General features: G+C 43.6%; 1 protein-coding gene across 5 annotated transcripts in view; it reads right to left on the reverse strand.

The window, feature by feature from the left end:
- Positions 1–9,946: 9,946 nt before the first annotated feature.
- The window catches only part of LOC142664504 (uncharacterized), an 85,997-nt gene continuing 71,856 nt past the window's right edge, over positions 9,947–24,087 (reverse strand). For 4 of the 5 annotated variants that reach the window (XM_075843598.1, XM_075843599.1, XM_075843596.1 and 1 more), the window contains exons 2-5: positions 17,012–17,070; positions 16,877–16,896; positions 15,359–15,382; positions 9,947–10,671 (exon numbers count right to left, since the gene is read on the reverse strand). In XM_075843598.1, coding sequence (XP_075699713.1) covers positions 10,048–10,671; positions 15,359–15,382; positions 16,877–16,896; positions 17,012–17,021 — 678 coding nt within the window. In that variant the 5' untranslated portion in view covers positions 17,022–17,070 and the 3' untranslated portion in view covers positions 9,947–10,047. Of the gene's footprint in view, positions 10,672–15,358; positions 15,383–16,876; positions 16,897–17,011; positions 17,071–19,244; positions 19,372–24,087 lie in introns of those variants that run through there. The other variant, XM_075843595.1, reaches the window with a different exon arrangement.

Raw genomic sequence — 24,087 nt, forward strand, 5'->3', positions numbered from 1 at the left:
TTTTACAAAATTCATTTGTAATAAAAAAAAATCTGTAACACAATATTTATTGCCCAGATTCTGAAGTTTTTAGAAATGTCCCGCATGTGGCCCTAGTGCGCTAATGGACTGAAACACCGGCCTCAGAAGCAAAGGAGCACCTAGAGGATTTTGGGGCCTCCATTTTTTAGAATATATTTTAGGCACCATGTCAGGTTTGAAGAGGTCTTGTGGTGCCAAAACAGTGGAAACCCCCAAAAGTGACCCCATTTTTGAAACTACACCCGTCAGGGAATTTATCTAGGGGTATAGTTAGCATCTTGACCCCACAGGTTTTCTGCTAAATTTATTCAAATTGTCAAAATGAAAATCTACTTTTATTGTGGAAAAACTTAGAATTTTCTAATTTTTGCAAGGAATAAAGGAGAAAAAGCACCCCAAAACTTGTAAAGCTACTTCTCCCGATTACGGAAATACCCCACATGTGGTAATAAACTGCTTCTTGGACCCACGGCAGTGCTCAGAAGGGAAGGAGCGCCATTTGTATTTTGGAGCACTGATTTTATTGGAATATTTTTCGGTGCCGTGTCGTGTTTGCAATGCCCTGGAGGGACCTAAACAGGGGAAACCCCCCAAAAGTGACTCAATTTTGGAAACTATGCCCCTCAAGGAATTTTTCTAGTGGTATAGTTGGCATTTTGACCCCACAGGTTTTTTGCTGAATTTATTAGAATTAGTCTGTGAAGATGAAAATAGACTTTTTTTCTGAAAAAACATAGAATTTTCTAATTTTTATAAGGAAAAAAGGAGAAAAAGCAGCTCAACATTTGTAAAGCAATTTCTCCTGATTACGGCAATACCCCATATGTGGTAATAAACTGCTGTTTGGACCCACGGCAGGGCTCAGAGGGGACGGAGCACCATTTGGATTTTGCAGTTCAGATTTTGCTGAATTGGTTTCTGGGGGCCATGTCGCATTTGCAGAGCCCCTGAAGTACCAGTATAGTACGGCAGTGGAGGTGTATTGGTGGTAGTAGAGGTAGCCAACAGACAGCAAGGGTGGTAGTAGTAGTAGCAGCAGCACATTAAAAGAGTCTGGACAGTCACAGGACAAAACCCTGTGGTGGGGCAGGCCTCAGGCCTGCTTGTAGCAGACGGCAGTGGAGGTGTATTGGTGGTAGTAAAGGTAGCCAACGGAAAGCAAGGGTGGTGGTAGTAGTAGTAGTAGCAGCACATTAAAAGAGACTGGACAGTCACAGGACAAAGCCCTGTGGTGGGGCAAGCCTCAGGCCTGCTTGTAGCAGATGGCAGTGGAGGTGTATTGGTGGTAGTAGAGGTAGCCAACAGACAGCAAGGGTGGTAGTAGTAGTAGCAGCACATTAAAAGAGACTGGACAGTCACAGGACAAAGCCCTGTGGTGGGGCAGGCCTCAGGCCTGCTTGTAGCAGACGGCAGTGGAGGTGTATTAGTGGTAGTAGAGGTAGCCAACAGACAGCAAGGGTGGTAGTAGTAGTAGCAGCACATTAAAAGAGACTGGACAGTCACAGGACAAAGCCCTGTGGTGGGGCAGGCCTGCTTGTAGATGTGGATTGGTGGTAGAAGTAGTAGCAGCACCAACAGCGGCACATTAAAAAAAGAGTGGACAGGACAGAATCCCGTAGTAGCAGGCGGCAGTATCAGGCGGCAGCGGCAACAGCAATGTCAGATCTAATCAGTGGCATCAGGCACAGGGGTTTTAAAATCCTCACCGATCCACGCTTGATTCATTTTCAGAAACGTGAGATTTTCCAAGCTGTTGGCGGACAATCTTGTTCGCTTTGGGGTGATGAAGCCCCCTGCCGCGCTGAATACCCTCTCTAACGCTACACTGGAGGGTGGACAAGACAGTACACCCATGGCAAACTGGGCCAGTTCTTGCCAATGATCCAATCTGCTGACCCAGAAGTCCATGGGGTCTGGGATCAGCATTTCTGACGGAGAAAGGGCACAGTCCAGGTACGAGTGAACCAGGTTGTTTAGGTGCTGCACCTGGTGATGGTGAACATCCCTTTGGTGACTACGATGTGTGTCAGGTCGGGGTATTGGATGTAAAAATGTTGTCATCATATTATCCAAACTGAATTGGCTGCTGCTGCTGCTGCCGCCGCTGCTGCCGCCTATTGCAGAGGTAGCTCTGCCAGAGGCGGTGGAACGATGAGACAGTGGGGAGCGGAGAGTGGCCCCCCGGTCAGACATGCTTGCAGCAGGTGTTTGCCGTTTGAAAGCCGTGACAAGCTGGCTGCATAGCTTCTCTTGATAATAAGCCAATTTTGCCTCCCTCTCGGAAGGCGCAAAAAACTCCCCCATTCTGGCTTTATACCGAGGGTCTAAAAGCGTGGCTATCCAGTACCCATCTCTTTGCTTCATGCTAACAATACGACAGTCAGCGCGCAAGTAACGAAGCATACAGCCCGCCATCCTGGCCAGCGTTTCAGAGGGCCCGGTTGGTTCCATCTCCGCCCCATACTGCCATGGTTGTCCATCATCAAGGTCATTGTCAGACTCGTCATCACCATCACTGTCATGTTGTGCGGCTGCCTCGTCCCCTATCCCTTCCTGTGATTCCATCTCCAAATCCAGCTCCTCTTCAGGTCCTGTTTCCTCATCCTCATCCTCCTCCTCCTCCTCCTCCTCAACATCCATAGCCAGATGTGATCCTTCCTCCATCCTTTGCTCAATCATCGCTGTGAGCGTTTGCTCCATAATGAATATCAGCGGCATAACATCGTTCATTCCGCTAGCGTCACGGCTCACAAATCGTGTGGCCTCTTCAAAGGGCCTCAAAACGCGACATGCATCTCTAACCAGCTGCCAGTGCCTGAGCTCGAAATTACACTGGCTCCAAACACTGCCCGTCTGCTGCATCAGGAAATCATTCCCGGCTTTCCGCTGTTCGTACAGACGGTCCAACATGTGCAGGGTGGAATTCCAGCGTGTTGGAACGTCGCAAATCAGGATGTTCTGGGAGATTGTTTTGACGTTGCAAGTCCAGGAGGGCGTGCTTAAATGCATACGAACGTCTAAAGCGAACGCAAACCCTCCTGGACATGGCCAGCACACCCTTCAAACCAACATATGACTTTAAGAAGCATGTTATGACCAGATTGATCACATGTGCCATGCAAGAAGCGTGTGTCAGGTGACCTAGACGCAGTGCAGCCACAATGTTCTTCCCGTTATCAGAGACAACATTGTCCAGTGCGAGTTTCAGAGGAGACAGCCAGCGTGCGATTTCCTCCTTGATGCACAGCAGCAGCTCCTGCCCTGTGTGCCTTTTCTCGCCCAGGCTCAGCAGGTGTAAGACAGCGTTGTGGCGCTTCACCTTGCACCTATGAAAAGAGGAGGGAGGAGGAGTGGAAGATACGCTGTGTCCTGTCGGGGACGGGAAGGCCTCCATTGAGGAGGGCAAGGAGGAGGAGGAGGAGTAGGAGGAGGAGGATGGTAGGCGCCTGGTGTCCGGAGTTGAACCAGAAAGATACAAGCGTGGAGGTGGTAATGCCTGGCATTGCTGCGGTGGTGCATCGGACTGCAAAATATTGACCCAGTGGGCCGTGAAAGACATGTACTGTCCCTGCCCATAGTTGCTGCTCCACGTGTCGACGGTGGCATGTACCCTGCTGCACACGGATAATTGCAAGAACTGGCACACCTTTTCCTCCACGTGCTTGTGCAAGGCAGGGACCGCTGTTTTGGAGAAGTAATGTTGGCTAGGTATTCGCCACCTAGGCTGAGCGCACGCCATCAATTGCTTGAAGCCGGCTGAGTCGACCAGGTGGTACGGCAGCGACTGCACCACCAACAACTTAGCCAGGTGTGAATTAAGCCGCACAACAAGTGGATGACTGGGTATATATTGTTGCTTATTGGACAACGATTCCGTAATGGATAACTGACGGGACGTAGAAGGAGCACTAGATGACAGTGATGATGATGATGACAACGACATGGTGGATAAGGCCTGGCTACTACTTAGATGACAGGGACTCGGAGCAGCAGCAGCAGCGGCAGAAGGGTCTTCATTAGATGTACATGATGGTGGGGCATGTCGATTGTCCCACATGGCCTTGTGATGCCGCTCCATGTGTTTACGTAGAGCGGTAGTTCCTACATTGCTGCCCTGCCCACGCCTTACTTTCTGCTTGCAGATACGGCACTGTGCCATGTTTTCGTCCTCCGGGAAGGTACAGAAAAATTGCCACACGGCAGAGTACTGTAAAGAGGTAGTACCACGTCGTCCACCACCACCACCACCACCACCCGAGCTTGCCCCTTGTCTGGCAGGCTTTTTTCGGGAGCCTACACCAGCATCAGTGTCGCCGTCACCAGCTCCTGAGCTGACCCTACCGCTGCAACGTTTTGCAGATTGACTTCTGGCCCTACCTCGGCTTGGCTGTTTATCACTGCCAGTGCCGCCACTACTACCCTCCTCCTCTGACGCCGTCATCACCTCGTCACCTGGTTCCCACGTCCTGTCTAAAACAACATCATCATCATAGCCCTCCTCATCATCCCCGCCACTTCTGTCACTGTGTTGTGAATGTGATATGACATCATGGCGGGCTCCATGCCCCCCCTCATTACTGTGTCTGCCACCACGGCTACCACAACCAACACCCCCACTACCACAGCTATGCGTCTCGGACACCGCTTCCACCTCCACCACCGCTGCAACACTCTCGGTTGGCTGACTCGTGGAAAACAAATCATCATCACTATGTTGTTCAGTATCTTCCTTCGCACCCGAGGAGATGTCTCTTAGGACTCTCAGGAAAGATGGCTTCCCGCTAGGAAGGGGGAGTGAAGACATAGATGATGGAATGGAAACGCTAGAAATACCCATATTACTACTGTCACTGTGCCAAGGAACTGTAGAGGATCTGGAATCCAACGAAATCTGGCTTGAAGCCAGAACGTCAGAGTCTTCCTGCTGAGATGACCGCGAGCCAGCCAACCAGTCCACAATGGCTGTATTGTCTAAAGTAACCCGCCCACCGGAGGAGATGGACAAGTCTGGCTTGTTGATACTGCTACTACTACCAGCAGGCACATGGCTGCTGCTACTAGTGGAACTGGGCACATGTCTTGTGCCACAAATGCTGGTACTGGGTCTGGCACCAACAGATCCAACATTTGGACTGGAAGAGGACACGGCATGGGTGTTTTTTCCTCTACCCTGTCCTTTCACAACCTTCTTTTTACCAGACATTTCACTGCTGGAGTGCAGCAAGTTGAATCAAAACCCGGGGGATGAGCACCTTCTAAAAGCGTATTCACACTGACACTGGCTTGGCAAATGGCAATGAATGAGAATTTCTATCAGCCACGTCGCGGTGCACTCAGGGAATGCTGGGCGTTGTAGTAGTACTACTACAAAGGCTGCCTGTATTGCAAGTTGGATTGTTATTTGTTATGTTAACGGCCGGGGATGAGCCCCTTCTAAAAGCGTATTCACACTGACACTGGCTTGGCAAATGGCAATAAATGAGAATTTCTATCAGCCACGCCGCGGTGCACTCAGGGAATGCTGGGCCTTGTAGTACTACTACAAAGGATGCCTGTATTGCAAGTTGGATTGTTATTTGTTATGTTATTGGCCGGGGATGAGCCCCTTCTAAAAGCGTATTCACACTGACACTGGCTTGGCAAATGGCAATGAATGAGAATTTCTATCAGCCACGCCGCGGTGCACACAGGGAATGCTGGGCCTTGTAGTACTACTACAAATGCTGCCTGTATTGCAAGTTGGATTGTTTTTTGTTATGCTAACGGCAGGGGATGAGCCCCTTCTTAAAGTGTATTCACACTGACACTGGCTTGGCAAAGGGCAATGAATGAGAATTTCTATTAGCCACGCCGCGGTGCACTCAGGGAATGCAAGGCGTTGTAGTACTACAAAGGCTGCCTGTATTGCAAGTTGGATGCAATGGGGATGAGCCCCTTATAAAAGCGTATTCACACACTGGCTGAGTAGTGAGTACTTTCCCTTACTTTACTTTCCCATACATTACTTTTTGCTGTAATATATATGATATATACTTCTGTATATATTTATACACATTTTTTCATTATAATTAATTACTATATTTATATATTTTTTGATATATAGCACTGTCTTGTACTTCACTCACAACTTATATATTTTTGTTTCTATGCTTCACTTTATTTTTTGTTTTTCTATTTATTTGTAGGGACATACTTGTTTTCAGTTAATTTATTTATTATTTTTTATTTTTTTATTTTTATAATTTTTATATTTTATATTTTATTTTCTATTATTTATTAATTATTATTATTTATTATTTATTTTTTATTTCTTATATTTTTTATTTCTACTTTTTATTTGTATTTTTTATTTTTTTATTTTTTTTTTATTTATTATCTTTCATTTATTATTATTTTTCATTTTTCAATTTATCTATTTATTTATATTTATTTTATTTATTAAAATTATTTGTCTTATTTTCATATTTCATGTATCTATGTATTTATGTAATTGGTTTATGTCTGTGATGAACTCTGTATCAAAATACCATTTAGTGATACATATACTATATAGAGGTTTATTGTATACTTGTACCGATTTAGGTCACCTATAATATTTTGTTAAAATTCTCCTCTTGGGTTGCTCATCACATAGTTATTTACTTTATTTATTTATTATTTCTTTTTTTGCCAATGTTTGTATGAACGCTATAAAATATTTTCTTTCCTGTATTCCCTGATGGTCTATGCTGGTATATGTGTACCAGACGCTCTCGGGCGCATGCGCTGCGGGCGCTGTATCTCAGGGTGCCTCACTCTGTTTGTCTGCGTTACTATGGCGACGTGCGTCTCATGCCGTGAGACGCATCGTCACACCGCAGACAGCATGGCGCTTTCTGATGATGCAGTGCTCGCATCATGGCCTGCGAGCGCCGTCCATGCGTGCACCCCACAGATGCCACCAATGAATTAATTAATGATCGGTTTACATATGGCGGTATATAAACCCCCGGTTCTGTATATACGGTAGCCTCCTGACGAAGCCGGTCGTGGGCGAAACGCGCGTCGAGGCGTTCCTGTGCCATTTCCCCTCATCTCTTGCTTCCATCATGTCGACAGGTATTTACATGAGTTATGTTCTCAATATTATGTTCACCTAATTTGTCGATATGTATAGCACGCTAGTTATTCCTTGCAGATTTATGACATGTACTCTCTTAATGTGGGTATTTCATTCACATCGATATAGAGTCTTTCTGTCTCTGTCATTCTTATCATCTGTGCTTTTGGTATGGTCGCATTGAGTTGTGGGGATTTTTTGGTTATGTTTTCTGTGCTTCCCATGGTATTTTGTCATACTTACCGCTTTGTTACTCTTTTTGATATATGATCCGCCATATACAGTTTTTTAATACACTTGATATTGTTATACCATGTACTGTGATAAATTAATAAAAGTATATATTTTCTTATTATCCATGGTATTCACTTTCAGATTCTACTGGGATGTTATGTCCCTGGCGCTCGTGCGCTTATAGGTTGTTTTCCTAGTTGGCTTGGGGTTTCTCCTCTGTCCTGTTGTACCTTATTTTGAGGTCCTTTTGTAGGTTTACTTTCCCTTACTGCACAGAGATGCTATCCCTACAGCTACTGTCTCTAAAATGGCCGCTGAGCGCCGTGCATAGACTTTTATTGCAGGCTTGAGCCCGCCCCTATGCTGTCTCCCGATTGGCTGGGAGAGCCGTTTGCAAGGCATTATGGGGTAGCCTGATGTCAGGTAATATTGTGAAATCCTCCATTTTACATCTAACATGTGGCAGGCGCCAAAATGTAGCCGGGTTCGGTCAAAACGGGTTCGGCCGAACCCGGTGAAGTTCGGATTCGCTGCGAACTGAACTTTTCCCGATGTTCGGACCGAAACCGGGTTCGGTTGCCCCGGTTCGCTCATCTCTACTCCCTGTAGATAGTGTTACAATTATGAACATTTATGTGCCAGGCTGGGCGGCATGAGCCCCCTCAAGCCGCGGTCCCCGTAGCAACTGCATGATCTGTGTGACACCATGATGGCCACAGACCGACGGGATTACTCACCCCTCAACCGAAGCCATGGATCAGTGAGCGTTGGCCCGCATCTCCTCCTCAGGAGACACCAGTGCTCACTTCCGCTTCACTCTGCTGTGTCCCGTAGGGTGCGCACGCATGCTCGTGCCCGGCCTTAAAGGGCCAGCGCACGCACCTGAAAAGTATGTCAAATTAGCCCATGATCCCCCTGGACTATAAGAATTTCTTCATTGCCTGAGTGTTGTTGTGTTTACCCGTGTTAGGCCTCATGCACACGACCGTAAAAACACCCGTTATTGCGGGTCGTAATTACGACCCGCAATAACGGGCTCATATACTTCTGTTACCCACGGGCACCTTCCCGTTTTCTCACGGGAAGGTGCCCGTGCCGTTAAAAAAATAGAACATGTTCTATTTTTCTATTTTACGGGCCGTGCTGCTATACTTTATAATGACAGCACGGCTCGCAAAAGCGGCCGGCTGCCCACGGCCGGCCGTGCCCGCTCGTGCTCGTAATTACAAGTCGTAATTACGAGCACAGTCGTGTACATGAAGCCAACGTCTTAGCAAATAGTCCCTTAATGTTTTCCAGTTCCCAGTGTTCCCGTACCTGGGTCCTGTATCCCGTGCTACCTTGTTCCTGTGCCATAGAGAGTTGGAGTTGTGTTGTGCCACGGTTGGTGTCTGCCTGCTGCCAAGGTCCCGTCCGAACCTAACTATTGCTATTGTCTGAATTTCCACAGGTACCCTTATTCGAACAATAGATATTGACTTGGTATCCTGTTGGCCAGCTGCTATCCCGCTATGGCAGTACGGCCCAGTGGGTCCACACACCCACCATGACAGTCTGCCTCCATTGTATATGCCACTGATTCCATGTTACCTCTCTGTAGGGAAAGTAAGAAGGGACTATATTTTCAGTTGCCAGGTGGGGGCAGAGACTGATTCTGCTCAGAGCCCCTAACCCGGAAACACAGATTAGCAGCACCACCAAGAAGCACACAGGGAAGCAAAAAAAAAATGAGAAAAGTATTTTTATATGCTAGAAACAATAATAATTGCTTTATAACAGCTATTAACCGTATTTCTGACTTTTGGTATGAAAATGATGCATTTGATAACCCATTCAAAGTTAAACTCAGGGAAAATTTTCATAATTAGTAAATTGATATACTAGGTTCATGAATAGTAACATACCAGGGCCGTTAATCCTTTCATTCTGGTCCCTCAAATGTATGTTTCCAAGCTGCTCTGCACACTAGAGGTCCTTAACAACACAGGCAATAACAATGTGGCTGCATGTTACTGGGCTGTACAGGAGAAGTTGTAAAAACAACGCCCCCTTCTCTGACATCACTTCCTGCTCTCTAACTATAGGCTAGAGCTGCCCCTTACAGACTTCCTGCTCTGCCTGCCCCTTGCATGCATGCTGTACATAATACTGGTAATAATTAAAAAGGCTGCTCCATTTCAGATAATTCTGTCAGGGACATGGGCGTCATTTTGGCAGCTTCATTTGTACAGCATAGTAAAATGGATATTACTTCTACAAAGTGTGAATATACCCTAAAGCAGTGCTCTCTAGCTATTTCCAAAATACTCTGATCATGCCCCAACAACATGTAGTTGTCAGAGCATGATGGGAGTTGTAGTTGGCAGATTTGTTAAAAGACAAACTTAGCTCTTTTACACCTTTAGCTTAAATGGTAATGTTACTTTACCCCTTGTCTGTTAAAAGTTATTTTTTAATATTTATATGTAAAACTATTTCACTCCATGAATATTTTGTTGAATTTCAAATAAAATAAGTCACCAATTTCCATTCAATTACTTATCATAATTAGAAGAACGAAAATGACAACAGGAAAACTTTAGTTGCTGTAATCACAATAAAATTTTATTTATATCATCTGGAAATAGATTGATTAAGTAAGGTTATAGGGACAGTATTAGGTTTATATAGATATTGGAATGTTCACTATGGCTCTATTGCTTATCTTTTCCTTGTTTAAAGTGGTGAGAAGAATCCTGCCCGCGCCCTTGTCCTTTTTCCTGACTCTGTCCTCCTTGCTGGCTTCCACAGCTTGGTTGACCACTTCCCTGACTCTGTTGCCCTCCGGTCTGGCTCTGTTGACCAGTGCTGCTGCCATGGTTCTGTTGTCCACTGCTTTGATCCTGTCCTTGCTGGGTTCCAGAACCGCTCTGACCCCTTCCGTGATCCTGTCCTTGCTGCTGTCCACTACCCTGCTGCCCACTGCCCTGATCCTGTCCATGTTGGTATCCACTACCCTGCTGCCCACTGCCCTGATTCTGTCCTTGTTGGTTTCCAGTACCCTGCTGCTCACTGCCGTGGCCCTGTCCTTGTTGGCATCCACTACTCTGCTGCCCACTGCCCTGATTCTGTCCTTGTTGGTTTCCACTACCCTGCTGCCCACTGCCGTGGCCCTGTCCTTGTTGGCATCCACTACCCTGCTGGCCACTGCTCTGATTTTGTCCTTGTTGGTTTTCACTGTGTTGTCCACTTCCTTGACTTTGTGGTTTATTGCCTTGGCTCTGTTGACCACCGGTCTGGCTTTGGCTGTTGCCGTGGCTTCCTTCATTCAATGTGTTCTATAGAAAAAAATAGACATAGAATTCAGAGAACACTCTGTTTTGGCTTGCTAAACAAGTGGTTTGTATATCAAGTGGAGTTACAAAACCGGATTGACTTGCTGTGTTCTTGCATGACATTAAGTGTGGGATATTGTGTGTGATGTATGAATTGAGTGCTTGCTAAAATAAGTTTGCAAAACTGACACAATTTAAAACCCTTTTTTCCTTCCCAGCTTCTGTCCTGCTGTGCAGCTGATTAGGGGGAGGGGTTAACTGCTCCCAGGTGGTATACATTAGCCCTCAGGACTCTGTAGAGCCTGCTCTATTTTAGCTTGCTAAACAAGTGGTTTGTATATAAAGTGGAGTTACAAAACCGGAGTTAAAAGCCCTGTAAGTACTGTTTTTTTCTTTTACTTTAACAATTGTTCACTGATTTTTTGTAACTGGGATAATGGACAGCAAGATTGGAGGTTTTCCTAAGTGCACAGTGTGCCATATGTATGCACGACTGGAGCCGGAGTTCCAGGGTGAATACCTCTGTGGCAGATGTGTGCATGTTGTTCGCCTGGAAGCTCGCATAAGAAATCTGGAGTAGCAAAATGCAACACTGAGGGCGATAGACAATCTTGAGCGGAGCATGCTGCTCACTGAGCACGCAGTTAGTGGGGTGGAACTGGAGGGTGAAGACATGGGTGAGCAGGATAAGGCAAGTTGTTGAGTTAATGTAGTTAGGGGCAGTAGAAAGGAGTCCAAGAAAAGGAAGGCCAAGTTGATATTCCAAGCAAAATTGCCAAGTTGGGTGATGATGCGAGGGTGTCGGTCTCAGAAATGGCAGCCCTAGTGTATATTGATCTCCCTAACAGCCGGGAGAACAGCCCGGCTAGTAGTCGGTGGAATGGAAACGCAGGTAAGGCAAGACAATTGGTATTTGTAGGGAATTCTATTATCAGGAAGACAGATAGAATAATTTGTCGCCAAGACCGCCTCAACCGAATGGTTTGCTGTCTCCCTGGTGCTAGGGTTCGACATTTGGTGGAACGGGTGGATAAATTACTGGGGGGGGGGGCTGGTAATGATCCAGCTGTTATGGTCTATGTAGGTACCAACGACAGAATAAATGCTAGGTGGAGGATCCTTAAGAATAATTTTAAAGAACTAGGCTACAAGCTGAAGGGAAGGACCTCCAAGGTTGTATTTTCAGGAATACTGCCTGTGCCATGCGCATCACAGGAAAGACAGCGGGAGCTCAGGGAGTTAAATGCATGGCTTAAGTCTTGGTGTAGAGGAAAAGGCTTTGGGTTTCTAGAGCACTGGGCTAACTTTTCATTGGGGTACAAACTGTATTCTGCAGATGATTTGCACCTAAAGGGAAGGGGGTCCGCTGTGCTGGGGGAGAGAATTCTAGCTGGGCTGGTGGAGTATTTAAACTAGGGCTGAGGAGGGTGGTCAATGTAGAAAATAAAGGGGTAGTCAGGTTAGAGAGGGGTCAGACTATATTGCTGGAGGGAGAAACACACTGTTGGGAGAGGATGAGACAACAGGATAGGGAGTTCCTTTTGTTACAAAACAGCAATAAAAATGAAAATAAAAATGCCCAAATAATCTCAAGTAATCACATTTCTGATAATGAAAGTGAAAAACGGAAAGGCAAGTTAAAGCATATGTTCACAAATGCCAGAAGTCTAGCAAACAAAATGGGGGAGCTGGAGGCCTTGATACTGGAAGAAAATATAGATATAGTTGATGTTGCTGAAACATGGCTATAAATCTACAGGGTTTTACACTGTTTCGGAAAGACAGGACAAATAGGAAAGGCGGTGGTGTATGTCTGTATGTGAGAAGCGATATGAAGGTGAGTGTGAATGAGACATTAGAGGGTGAAGATTGTGAGGAGGTTGAAACCTTGAGGGTGGATCTAGAAAGGGAGGTAAACACTGAAAAAATTACTTTTCGTGTAATCTATAGACCCCCCAATATAACTGAGGAGATGGAAGTTCAGCTATATAAACAGATGGAGCGGGCTGCACAGGCTGGTACTGTAGTGATAATGGGAGATTTTAATTACCGGTATATTAATTGGCGTCATGGGAAACATTTCCTCAACCTGTTGCAGGAAAATTTTATGGGCCAGTTTGTGGAAGACCCAACTAGAGGTGAAGCTCTGTCGGATCTGGTCATTTCTAATAATGCAGAGATTGTTGGGAATGTCAATGTTCGTGAAAACCTCGGTAACAGTGATCACTATAGTTACATTTTACATATACTGTAAAAAACAAACACAGGCTGGGAGGGCAAAAACACTTAATTTTAAGAAGGCCAATTTCCCGAAGATGAGGGCTGCAATTCAGGATATAGACTGGGAAGAACTAATGTCAAATAATGGTACAAATGATAAATGGGAGATTTTCAAATCTACTTTGAGTAATTATAGTGCACAATTTATTCCTATAGGTAACAAGTGTAAACGACTAAAATTAAACCCCACATGGCTTACACCTTCTGTAAAAAGGGCAATACATGACAAAAAAAAGGGCATTTGAAAAATACAAATCTGTGGGTACATCTGTAGCCTTTTTAAATTATAAAGAGCTTAATAAAATCTGTAAGAATGTAATAAAATTATCAAAAATACAAAATGAAAGGCAGGTGGCCAAGGATAGTAAAACAAATCCCCAAAAATTCTTCAAGTATATAAATGCAAAAACATGTAGGACCCTTAGATAGTGGTAATGGGGAGTTCGTCACAGGGGATCAAGAGAAGGCAGAGTTACTAAATGGGTTCTTCCGCTCTGTATATACAACAGAAGAAAGAGCAGCTGATATAGCCGGTGCCAGTGCTGTTAATATATAAGTTGATATACTGAATTGGATGAATATAGATATGGTCCAAGCTAAGTAAAATAAAATAAATGTGCACAAGACCCCCGGGCCCAGATGGGTTACACCCTAGAGTTCTTAAAGAGCTTAGTTCAGTTATTTCAGTCCCTCTCTTCATAATATTCAGAGATTCTCTAGTGACTGGTATAGTGCCAAGGGACTGGCGCAGGGCAAATTTTGTGACTATTTTCAAAAAGACCTCTAGGTCTTCCCCGGGTAATTATAGATCAGTAAGCGTAACATCCATCGTGGGGAAAATTTTGAGGGACTATATACATGATTATGTGACAAAAAATTGTATTATAAGCAACAGCCAGCACGGTTTTACTAAGGACAGATATTGTCAAACTAACCTGATATGTTTTTATGAAGGTGAGCAGAAGCCTAGAGAGAGGGGCCTCTGTGGATATAGTATTTTTGGACTTTGCAAAGGCATTTGACAGTATGGGATAGTATAGTTTGTAATTGGATTGAGAATTGGCTCAAGGACCGTATCCAGAGAGTTGTGGTCAATGATTCCTACTCTGAATGGTCCCCGGTTATAAGTGGTGTACCCCAGGGTTCAGTGCTGGGACCACTATTATTCAACTTATTTATTAATGATATAGAGGATGGGATTAATAGCACTATTTCTATTTTTGCAGATGACACCAAGCTATGCAATATAGTTCAGTCTATGGAAGATGTTTGTGAATTGCAAGCGGATTTAAACAAACTAAGTGTTTGGGCATCCAGTTGGCAAATTAAGTTTAATGTAGATTAATGTAAAGTTATGCATCTGGGTACCAACAATCTGCATGCATCATATGTCCTAGGGGGAGCTACACTGGCGGATTCACTTGTTGAGAAGGATCTGGGTGTACTTGTAAATCATAAACTAAATAACAGCATGCAGTGTCAAGAAGCTGCTTCAAAGGCCAGCAAAATATTGTCGTGTATTAAAAGAGGCATGGACTCGCGGGACAGGGATGTAATATTACCACTTTACAAAGCATTAGTGAGGCCTCATCTAGAATATGCAGTTCAGTTCTGGGCTCCAGTTCATAGAAAGGATGCCCTGGAGTTGGAAAAAATACAAAGTAGAGCAACGAAGCTAATAAGGGGCATGGAGAATCTAAGTTATAAGGAAAGATTAAAAGAATTAAACCTATTTAGCCTTGAAAAAAGACGACTAAGGGGGGGACATGATTAACATATATAAATATAACAATGGCACATACAAAAAATATGGTGAAATCCTGTTCCATGTAAAATCCCCTCAAAAAACAAGGGGGCACCCCCTCCATCTGGAGAAAAAAAGGTTCAACCTGCAGAGGCGACAAGCCTTCTTTAATGTGAGAACTGTGAATCTATGGAATAGTCTACCGCAGGAGCTGGTCACAGCAGGGATAGTGGATGGCTTTAAAAAAAGGCTTAGATAATTTCCTAGAACAAAAAAATATTAGCTCCTATGTGTAGAAATTTTTACCTTCCCTTTTCCCATCCCTTGGTTGAACTTGATGGACATGTGTCTTTCTTCAACCGTACAAACTATGTAACTATGTAACACATATGGTAGACTCAAAGCAAAGTCTTTATCAAGAAGACATTCTCTCTATGATGCACAGGAATATAATATAGTACTGCTATACAATTCACACTAACATTACACAGCTTCAGTTTATACATTAGTATACATAGCTGTGACACTGGGCTTGTTAGGAGTTGTAGTTTTGGAGATACACGTTAGGCAACATATACTGTAATGATTACCACAACTTTCTACGGGGCTGATGATCTTCCTGATGATTTCACAACATGCAATACCAGTTTAACAAGTTTCACTTACCAAGCTCTGATGATTGCCAGAAAGCTGTAAAGATATTAATATTAGGATCCAATTAAACATGGATACATTGCTTTGAATATTATGTAATCACTGTCATGCCCAGACGCTTAACATCATAACTATACATAGGATCTGTATATTTTATGTATTTTAATATCTTTGATCGCGTCATATAAAAAGTTAAACGGCAGAGATCAAACGCTTCTCTGATGTCCCTGGTTAGTGCTGGGGTACAGCCATTGCCCCCCACCCGGTTGTGCAGGCACTGTAGCAGCGCCCGCTCAATCGGCAGAACAAATATGCCCGTAATGCATCGTCAAACAAGTAAAAGGAGTTAAAAAAAAGAGGAAAAAGTGGACACCAAATAACCGGGCTTTCAACCTTGTCATATTCTAGCAAATTAATCTCCATTCAAAAGTGACCATACATTAAAAACATTTAAATATAAATAACAAGGGTTTCGTAAATATAAGGCAACCCCCCCCCCCACATACAGATGCAAAGTATGGGCATGTCCACAAAATATGTAGAGAAATACAATAAGTCCTCCCCATTAAAAAATGTCATACAGTATAGTAAGTAGGTGTAGGATGAATGAGAACAAGATCACTAATACAAAAATGTGTATGACCTGTGTCACATATCAAGAACATCATGAGGGTATTTGGGTTCTTATTAGATTGTGCCCTTTAATTGAGGCAGAGGAAGATGATGGAATATATTGGCGGTATATAAAAATGGGTAGTACTAGTAATATTCATAGTTGGATTACCGTGTATTTTTTCTATGTCCTTATCTTAAAGTCAAACATTGTAGATGAGCTGCAATCTTATTTAAAATATTATTTCAAGTAAAAGTTGAAATGTGAAGTGATTGTCCAAAATATTGTAACATAAAATGATTCTGATTGTACGCTTACGTGTAATAACTTAAAGAGGATTTAGGGTAATTTTGTACAAGCAGGTTTTGTGGCGCTGTATTTTTTAACTAAACTGTTCCGTTTTTGCTGCCAGTTAAACGCAAAAAAACCTGCTCATACCTTATCAATTCAGAGCTTCTGGCAATATAGATGTATCCACCTGTGAAGACTAAGGGCAGAATTAAGCTGCCGTGATGTCAACCAGAGGTGTAGTTAAGAGAGCACTGGTGGGGCATTTACCTCAGGTGTGGGTTCCAGGAAGGGGGTACCAACAAGCTCCTCTGCCAGGGTATTTATATACAGGGCTAGCCTAGGGCAGCAAACTGAATCTTTGCCCCAAGTCAAAGCTTTGCTACACCACTGATGGGGGACTCTTATTCCTTGAACTCCACTACGTCATACATAAACCATACATATGTTATGTCTGCTCTACATCATTTTAAAAACAACCAGTATTAATACATACAATAGTGGATATTCACATGTTGACGTCATATTGTGTATTTTTTACGTGATTTGTACAGAATTGCGTTATGATCGCAACATGTGGATATACCCTAAACCAGGTTTGTTTCCTATTAGAAAAATTCTTATCTTACCTTCTTGGAGGGGTTTGGTGCTGGAAATTAAAAGAAAGAGGGTAAAGGTTTTGACTGAGTTCACTATGTGCCGCAAAGTATTTATCTAATTTGGGCTAGAAATTATTTGTGAATCGATGATCCATGTGATCTTACCTCCTTCCATTGTTTCTGTTCAGGGTTTCTAGGCTCCTATAGAAGATGTAGAGTAAAAGCTGTTGATAAAAAAATGTTGGTAAATAATTAGTGAACATTTTATGAATATTAATAGAATTCTTATTGTACATGGTGAACTTACTCTGTAGGAGCACAGATCTGTCTAGTGTAGCTGTGGAATGTGAACCTATCTCTTCTACATGACGTGATTTTTTTTCTTCTGGGTATTACGTGATTCAGTCTATTATTTTCCTATCTCCATCTAATATGAAGAGGTTGTCCAAACTAGACAGGCCCCCCAGGTAATTTTGGTCTAGGAGAAGTTAGGCTAGATTCACCTCCCATTTTAGCATCCTGTTAAAACATCCTGTTCTTTTTTTTTTCTCATAAAAAAACATGGATGTCAAACTGGATGCTGCCACAGGATTTGCTATAGACTTGCATTGTAGAGAAAAACGGATCCGTTAGGATTCAGTTGTTCAACATGACAGAAAATAAGACAGTCTCCGTTTGTCTGTCCTGTTAAAAAAACCGATGCTGATGGCAACTTGTAAAACAGAGACAAATGGACACTTTTAACCATAACAGTAGCCCCGTTAAAAACCTATGAATCCGTTAACAGATCCGTTTGACAAGGGAAAAAAACATGACGTGAAAGGACTTTAACTTTGAAGAATTTGAAAAGGTGTGTGAAAAGTAACTCACACAAGATTACCAAATAGTAGCCTCCTAATAGATCTAGTAGACTAAGGGTTCCTTTACACCGGCCAATAATGGCCGTTAAAAGGAGTGCCGATCAACGAAACAGCTCATTTGATCGGCGCTCGTTAGCTCCTTTCACAAGGAGCTATGTATGGGAAGGCGGATCGTTACTATGATCGCTTCTCCCCATACATTCCCATCATGTCGGCAGCACGTCTCCCTGTTTACACCGGGAGATGTGCTGCCGAGAACCATAATATTTTGTGCTGCATAAACGATACGATCAGCTGATGAACGAGCGTTTGCATCTTTCATTAGCTGATCATTTCCCTGTTTACACAACGCAATGATCGGGAACGAGCGTTCATATGAACCCTTGTTTGCCCTATCATTAGCCCGGGTAAAAGGGCCTTAAGGTCCATATATCCAAACAATAGACTGTAATGCTGCTTGGGGATTTTAGTTTATGAAGGTTCAAATAGGTGCGTCCTCTGTAATGAACTTTAGGAATTGGATTCAGAATTATGTACTATAGATCCATACATTGTGTTAATATTGTATGCACAGTATATTATTCCATTTTAAATAATCTTTACCTCCTTCACCGTAGCCCTAAAATTTGATGTGATTATAATTAGTCTACTAAACCTTGGATTATATTGGATTATATGACTTGACAGCTGACAGAGAAGAGTCCTCTACTAATTATTTAGCTTGTCAGCTCGTATAAAGTGAGTGTTTGGCTGATCCTTCTATTACTATATTCTTTAATAATTATTATCCAATTATGTTATCATCTTTCATGTCAGATTGCTGGAGTCTGATCTGTGGTTGAAAACTCAATGCGATAATTAGCATTTACAAGCCACTTGATACTAATATTATTAATTTAAAGAGGACCTTTAGGCTCCTCTTCACACATGTATATTTCATAAAATACTTGCATTCCTTATAATTCGCCATATGAATGCATCTCTTTTTATAATTCTGCATTGTGTAATTACTCTGTTATTCCTCCTGAAAATGTTTGGATACATTGAAAAGTGGGTGTTACCATTCCACTTGTCAGTGGAGTATGTGCATACACAATCTGGCACTGTCCAATCATTGCTGACAGTGTAAAAGTGTGTTGGACACACGGTATTGACAAGGGAAATAGTGACGCCTTGTTGTCACTTTATTCATACATTTCCAGGAGGACTAACAGAGGAGTGACACAATACAAAGTTCTAAGAAAATATGTACCATTCCTTCTTAAAATCTCAGGGAATAATATATGGCATATATAAATTAATTTTCATAAATGTACATTGCAAGTGGCCTGTGATACATGGTTAGTAAGATTAAACAGACGCTAGCCCATGAAATTTAACCTACTATTTTCTACGTTGCTATGTTGATCCAGAGCAAAGCAAAAAATAAATAAATAAATAAAAAATAAAAAAACCTTACAAGCAATGCAAAAAAAGCTGACGATGTGCTGAGTTTTCATTCAAGGCTGACCTGTCTACTATCGGAAGAAGTCACTTACCTTGGACAAGCCGCAGTAGACTCTGAGCTTTGACTATCCATCTCCTGCTATTTATACTGGAAGAATAGGTGGATCTGAATGCTATGGAATCCAGCCCAACCAAGGTGTGGTCTTCAAAGCTTCATTGACATAAGTATAACATAACATGATGGGTATAAAACTCATAAAAAATAATAGATCGGCAAAGACAGAAATGGGGCAGTTGAAATAAGCCGCAAGTTAATAACAGTAATTTCAGTTGTGAAATAATTACTATGATTATTTCAGGGTCATAGGAGGCTTGGTCATATAACGTGACCTTCTTATACCCAGGTAAAAAAATATATTCTTATTTTCCAAGTAAATAGTGGACATTACCTTTACTGGAGGTTAGTAAGAGGTCCCTTTGGCAGTTCTCCTGCACAATGACACTCTCAGCCACCCACTATACACATACAAGTGAAATCTGAATCTCCATCTGGAAACTTTCTAAATTACAGTTGTCAATCATTTTATGGATGTCCATTTTTTTTTATTAGGCAACATTGCTTCACCACAAATGATGGGCTGAGTTCCGACTTTTTTATTTTAGAGTTTTACCGAAGAAGTGCATACCTATAACTCCTTACCACAACGCGTCGTAAATGTACAGTGTTGGAAGCAAATGTGCAGTGCTGTGCATAAAGGGGTATTCCCAACTTAGACATTTATGGCATATCCACAACACATACCATAAATGTCTGATAGCTCTGGGACCCGTACCTATATCAAGATCCAGGGGCTAAAGGCTCATGAGCCCGATGAAATAATGCAGCTTGGCCTCCCCCTCAGAACTTCGTTTCATGGCCGATGGCAGAGGCCCACCAGTTATCTTAAGCTACATCTCTTGGTGTTTAAAGTGACTAATCGATGCAGCACTAGCAACTACAGGTGTTGCTAGGGTCTTAAGAGATCAGGGGCATGGGGCAATTTTTATTTTATTTTAAGCCATGCCTCTAATCCCACCCAATCCCCACCCATACACATCGGGTTTAGCCCACACAGTATCATACTCCCATAGTGCCTCCCACACAGTATAATGCCAAATAGCTGCCCCCACACAGCATAATGCCACCATGGCTGCCACCATACAATATAATGCCCCCATAGCTGCCACCATACAGTATAATGCCCCCATAGCTGCCAACATACAGTATAATGCCCCATAGATGCACCAATACAGTATAAAGCCAACACAGATGCCCCCATACAGTATAATGCCCACACAGATGCCCCCGTTTAGTATAATTCCCATACAGATGCCCCCATGCAGTATAATGCCCAAACAAATTCCCCCATACAGCGTAATGCCCCATAGCTGCCCCCCTGCAGCATAATGCCCCCAGAGCTGCCCCATACAGTATAATGGCCCATACAGTATAATGCCCACACAGATGCCCCCATACAGTTTAATGCCCCATAGCTGTCCCATACAGTATAACGTCCCATAGCTGCCCCATACAGCTTAATGCCCCCAAACAACGTAATGCCTCCATAGCTGCCCCATACAGTATAATGCCCCCTAGCTGCCCTTATACAGTATAATGCCCCCTTAGCTGCCAATACTGCCAGTGCTCTTGTAGATAGTGACACCGTGCCCATGTAGATAGCACCACAATGTCCCCTGTAGATATTACCCGTATATAATGCCACAGTATCCACGTAGATAGTGCCACACCCCCCTTGAAGATAGCGCTACCGCCCTGTAGATCGCGCCATTGGGACTCCCTCTAGGAGCGGAATCCCCAGCCAGAGCATAGGCAGGGATTGCGCTCCTAGAGGGAAGCCCTGATGTCACTGTCCATATATGGACAGTGACGTCAGTGGCTACTTATTGAGTGGAAACCCCATTGCCAACTCTAGCCGCGCTAGGAGGAGCCCCTGATGTCAATGTCCTTATATGGACAGTGACCTCAGGGGTTTCCTCTAGGAGCACTTAAAGTAGCACTGTGCCCGGGGAGTCCTCGGCAAGCGGAGGAGCTCCCTCTGCTCTTCCACTCTGAACTAATTGAGGACGCAGATACATTTGACAGCGGGACACCCCCAGGGACAGAGGGACACCGCCCGGAATCTGGGACTGTCCCGCTGAATCCGGGACAGTTGGGAGGTATGCACATGAGTGACTTAGAAACAGCGGCTCAGCAGACAGCATCACACATAATAGGATTACATACAGATGCTCAGTGGAGAGTATTACATGAGAGGCTTAGATACAGTGGCTCAGTATATAGTATCACACGAAAGGCTTAGATACAGCGGCTCAGCAGACATTATCCCATGAGAGGCTCAGATACAGTGGCTACACGAGAGGCTTAGATACAGCGGCTTAGCAGACAGTATCCCAAGGGAGGCTTAGATATGACGCTCAGTAGACAGTATTACACAGGAGGCTTAGATACAGCGGCTGTGTAGACAGTATCACACAAGAGGTTTAGATTCAGTGGCTCAGACAGTATCCATATACTTACCCTCCTCGCTCCTGTCGGGTCCTCTTCAGCTCCAGTGCAGTGCCGGGTTCTGACACCGTTCAGCTTTAGAATGTTATGTGCGCCAAGTACACAATTTACTGACACTGAACGGCATCAGGAACCAGCACTGTGCCTGGAGCTGAAGAGGACCTGATTTAGGAGTGAGGACGGTAATTATATGGAGGAGATACTGTAGTAACAGTGGCTCGTGTAGTTTCACCTATTGGAAACTACAGAGGTCCCAGTTACTACAGTAGCTGTTGACAGACATAGTGCAGGGGGTCATGGGCAATGGATTTTATCCTATCCCCTCACACCTCCTCCAGTCCCTCTCCCCAGCTGTCACTGGTCACCTGACTAAAATATTTAACCTCTCTCTTTCCTCTGGTATCTTTCCCTCCTCTTTTAAACATGCCATTATAAACCCATTATTGAAAAAACCAACTCTTGACCCATCCAGCGCTGCTAACTACCGACCAGTCTCTAATCTGCCCTTCATCTCCAAACTCCTGGAATGCTTGGTCTACTCTCGCCTTATCCGCTATCTCTCTGCTAACTCCATTCTAGACCCCTTACAATCTGGTTTCCGCACTCTACACTCCACAGAAACTGCCCTTACTAAAGTCTCAAATGATCTCTTGGTGGCTAAATCTAACGGCAAATACTCTCTACTGATTCTTCTGGATCTCTCTGCTGCCTTTGACACTGTAGACCACAAACTCCTACTTAAGATGCTCCACTCTATTGGCCTCAAGGACGCTGCTCTCTCTTGGTTTTCCTCCTATCTCTCTGACCGCTCGTTCAGTGTGTCATTTGCTGGTTCCATTTCTTCTCCTCTTCCCCTTGCTGTCGGGGTTCCTCAGGGATCAGTCCTAGGTCTGCTTCTCTTTTCTCTCTACACAGCTCCTATTGAACAAACCATCAGCAGATTTGGCTTCCAGTACCATCTCTACGCTGATGACACCCAATTATATGCCTCTTCCCGTGACACCACCCCTGCTCTAATACAAAACACCAGTGATTGTCTGTCCGCTGTCTCTAACATCATGTCCTGTTTCTATCTAAAAATGCATTTTTCTTAAACTGAGCTCCTTGTGTTCCCACCATCTACTAACCTCCCTAAACCTGATGTCTCCATCTCTGTGTGTGGCAGGAAGGGAGTGACGTCACAGCGTGATCTCTCGAGAACACGGCTGTGTCTGCACTGCTAGAAGCTAGGCGTTGTGAAGATAAGTGGATGATACTTCTCGTCAGAACGCCCAGCTAGTAAAAGTAGTAAAAACGCCCCGATGTACGCACATAATACACGCCCACTTGGACTTTTACTTTAAACACGCCCACTTGGACTTTTGCAAGCCTCATTTGCATAAATAAAAAAATGGTCAAAATGCTCGTTTTTTTAAAATAAAAACGTTACTGTAATCTACATTGCAGCGCCTATCTGCTGCAATAGCAGATAGGGGTTGCAAAATCTGGTGACAGAGCCTCTTTAAGTCAAGTAGTTTCAGCATGATTGACATGTCATAAAAGTTAAGGTACCAATACACATTAGAAGAAAGTCGGTTGCACCCGCCGGGGCACGGCAAATGTTCTAATGTTTATGGGGGTCTACTGACTCTCTCCCAATGGCAGATGTTGGGGGAAAGAAGGATCAGGCATGTTGAATTTCAACATGCTCGATCCTTTATTTCCACTTGAGATAAGGCACTGCAAGAGGTGTCTGGGAGCGGCTTATTCCCTTCTCCACCTTAAAAATAAACATGCACTCTCAGTGTACCCCTGATGAAGCACTGTGATAATAACGGTGCGGAAACGCGTAGGGACACGTGTTAGTGGCACGGATTGACCAGGTGTTATATTATAATACAGATAGGGGGAATCGTTGATTGGCAGTACGTGCTAACAACAATACTAGTACCGCTCCTCCTCTGTATGGTCTACCGTGCTTACACCTCTTTAGTACAATTGGCTATTTAGCCCTTATTTTAGTAAGGTTTTCTATAATAAAAATCATATTTTAATCGTTCAATTAGGCAGTGATATTATTACCCATCAAGTGAACGGATACCTATTATATACCAATGCAACAATTGTTGCTTAACGTCAAATTCTACAGTTAAAATCAATAATTGAGTGGGGATGGCAGGCTTTCTCACTGGCGAGATCAATGTGGCTAAGTGGATGAGTGATGCCCAGGAAGTCTTTTCTGAAAATGAACTGATATCACAGACCCAACACCTTAGCATTAGTGCTTCTTTTAGTAATCTTACCAGGATCTACAAGGATCATATTAGGTCATGGTGGGAGATTCAGACGCTTGATACGTATCTCAGGAATAAGATAGTACCTAGGGGCCT

The sequence above is a fragment of the Rhinoderma darwinii genome, chromosome 12 (assembly GCF_050947455.1).
Source record: "Rhinoderma darwinii isolate aRhiDar2 chromosome 12, aRhiDar2.hap1, whole genome shotgun sequence".
NCBI lineage: Eukaryota > Metazoa > Chordata > Amphibia > Anura > Rhinodermatidae > Rhinoderma > Rhinoderma darwinii.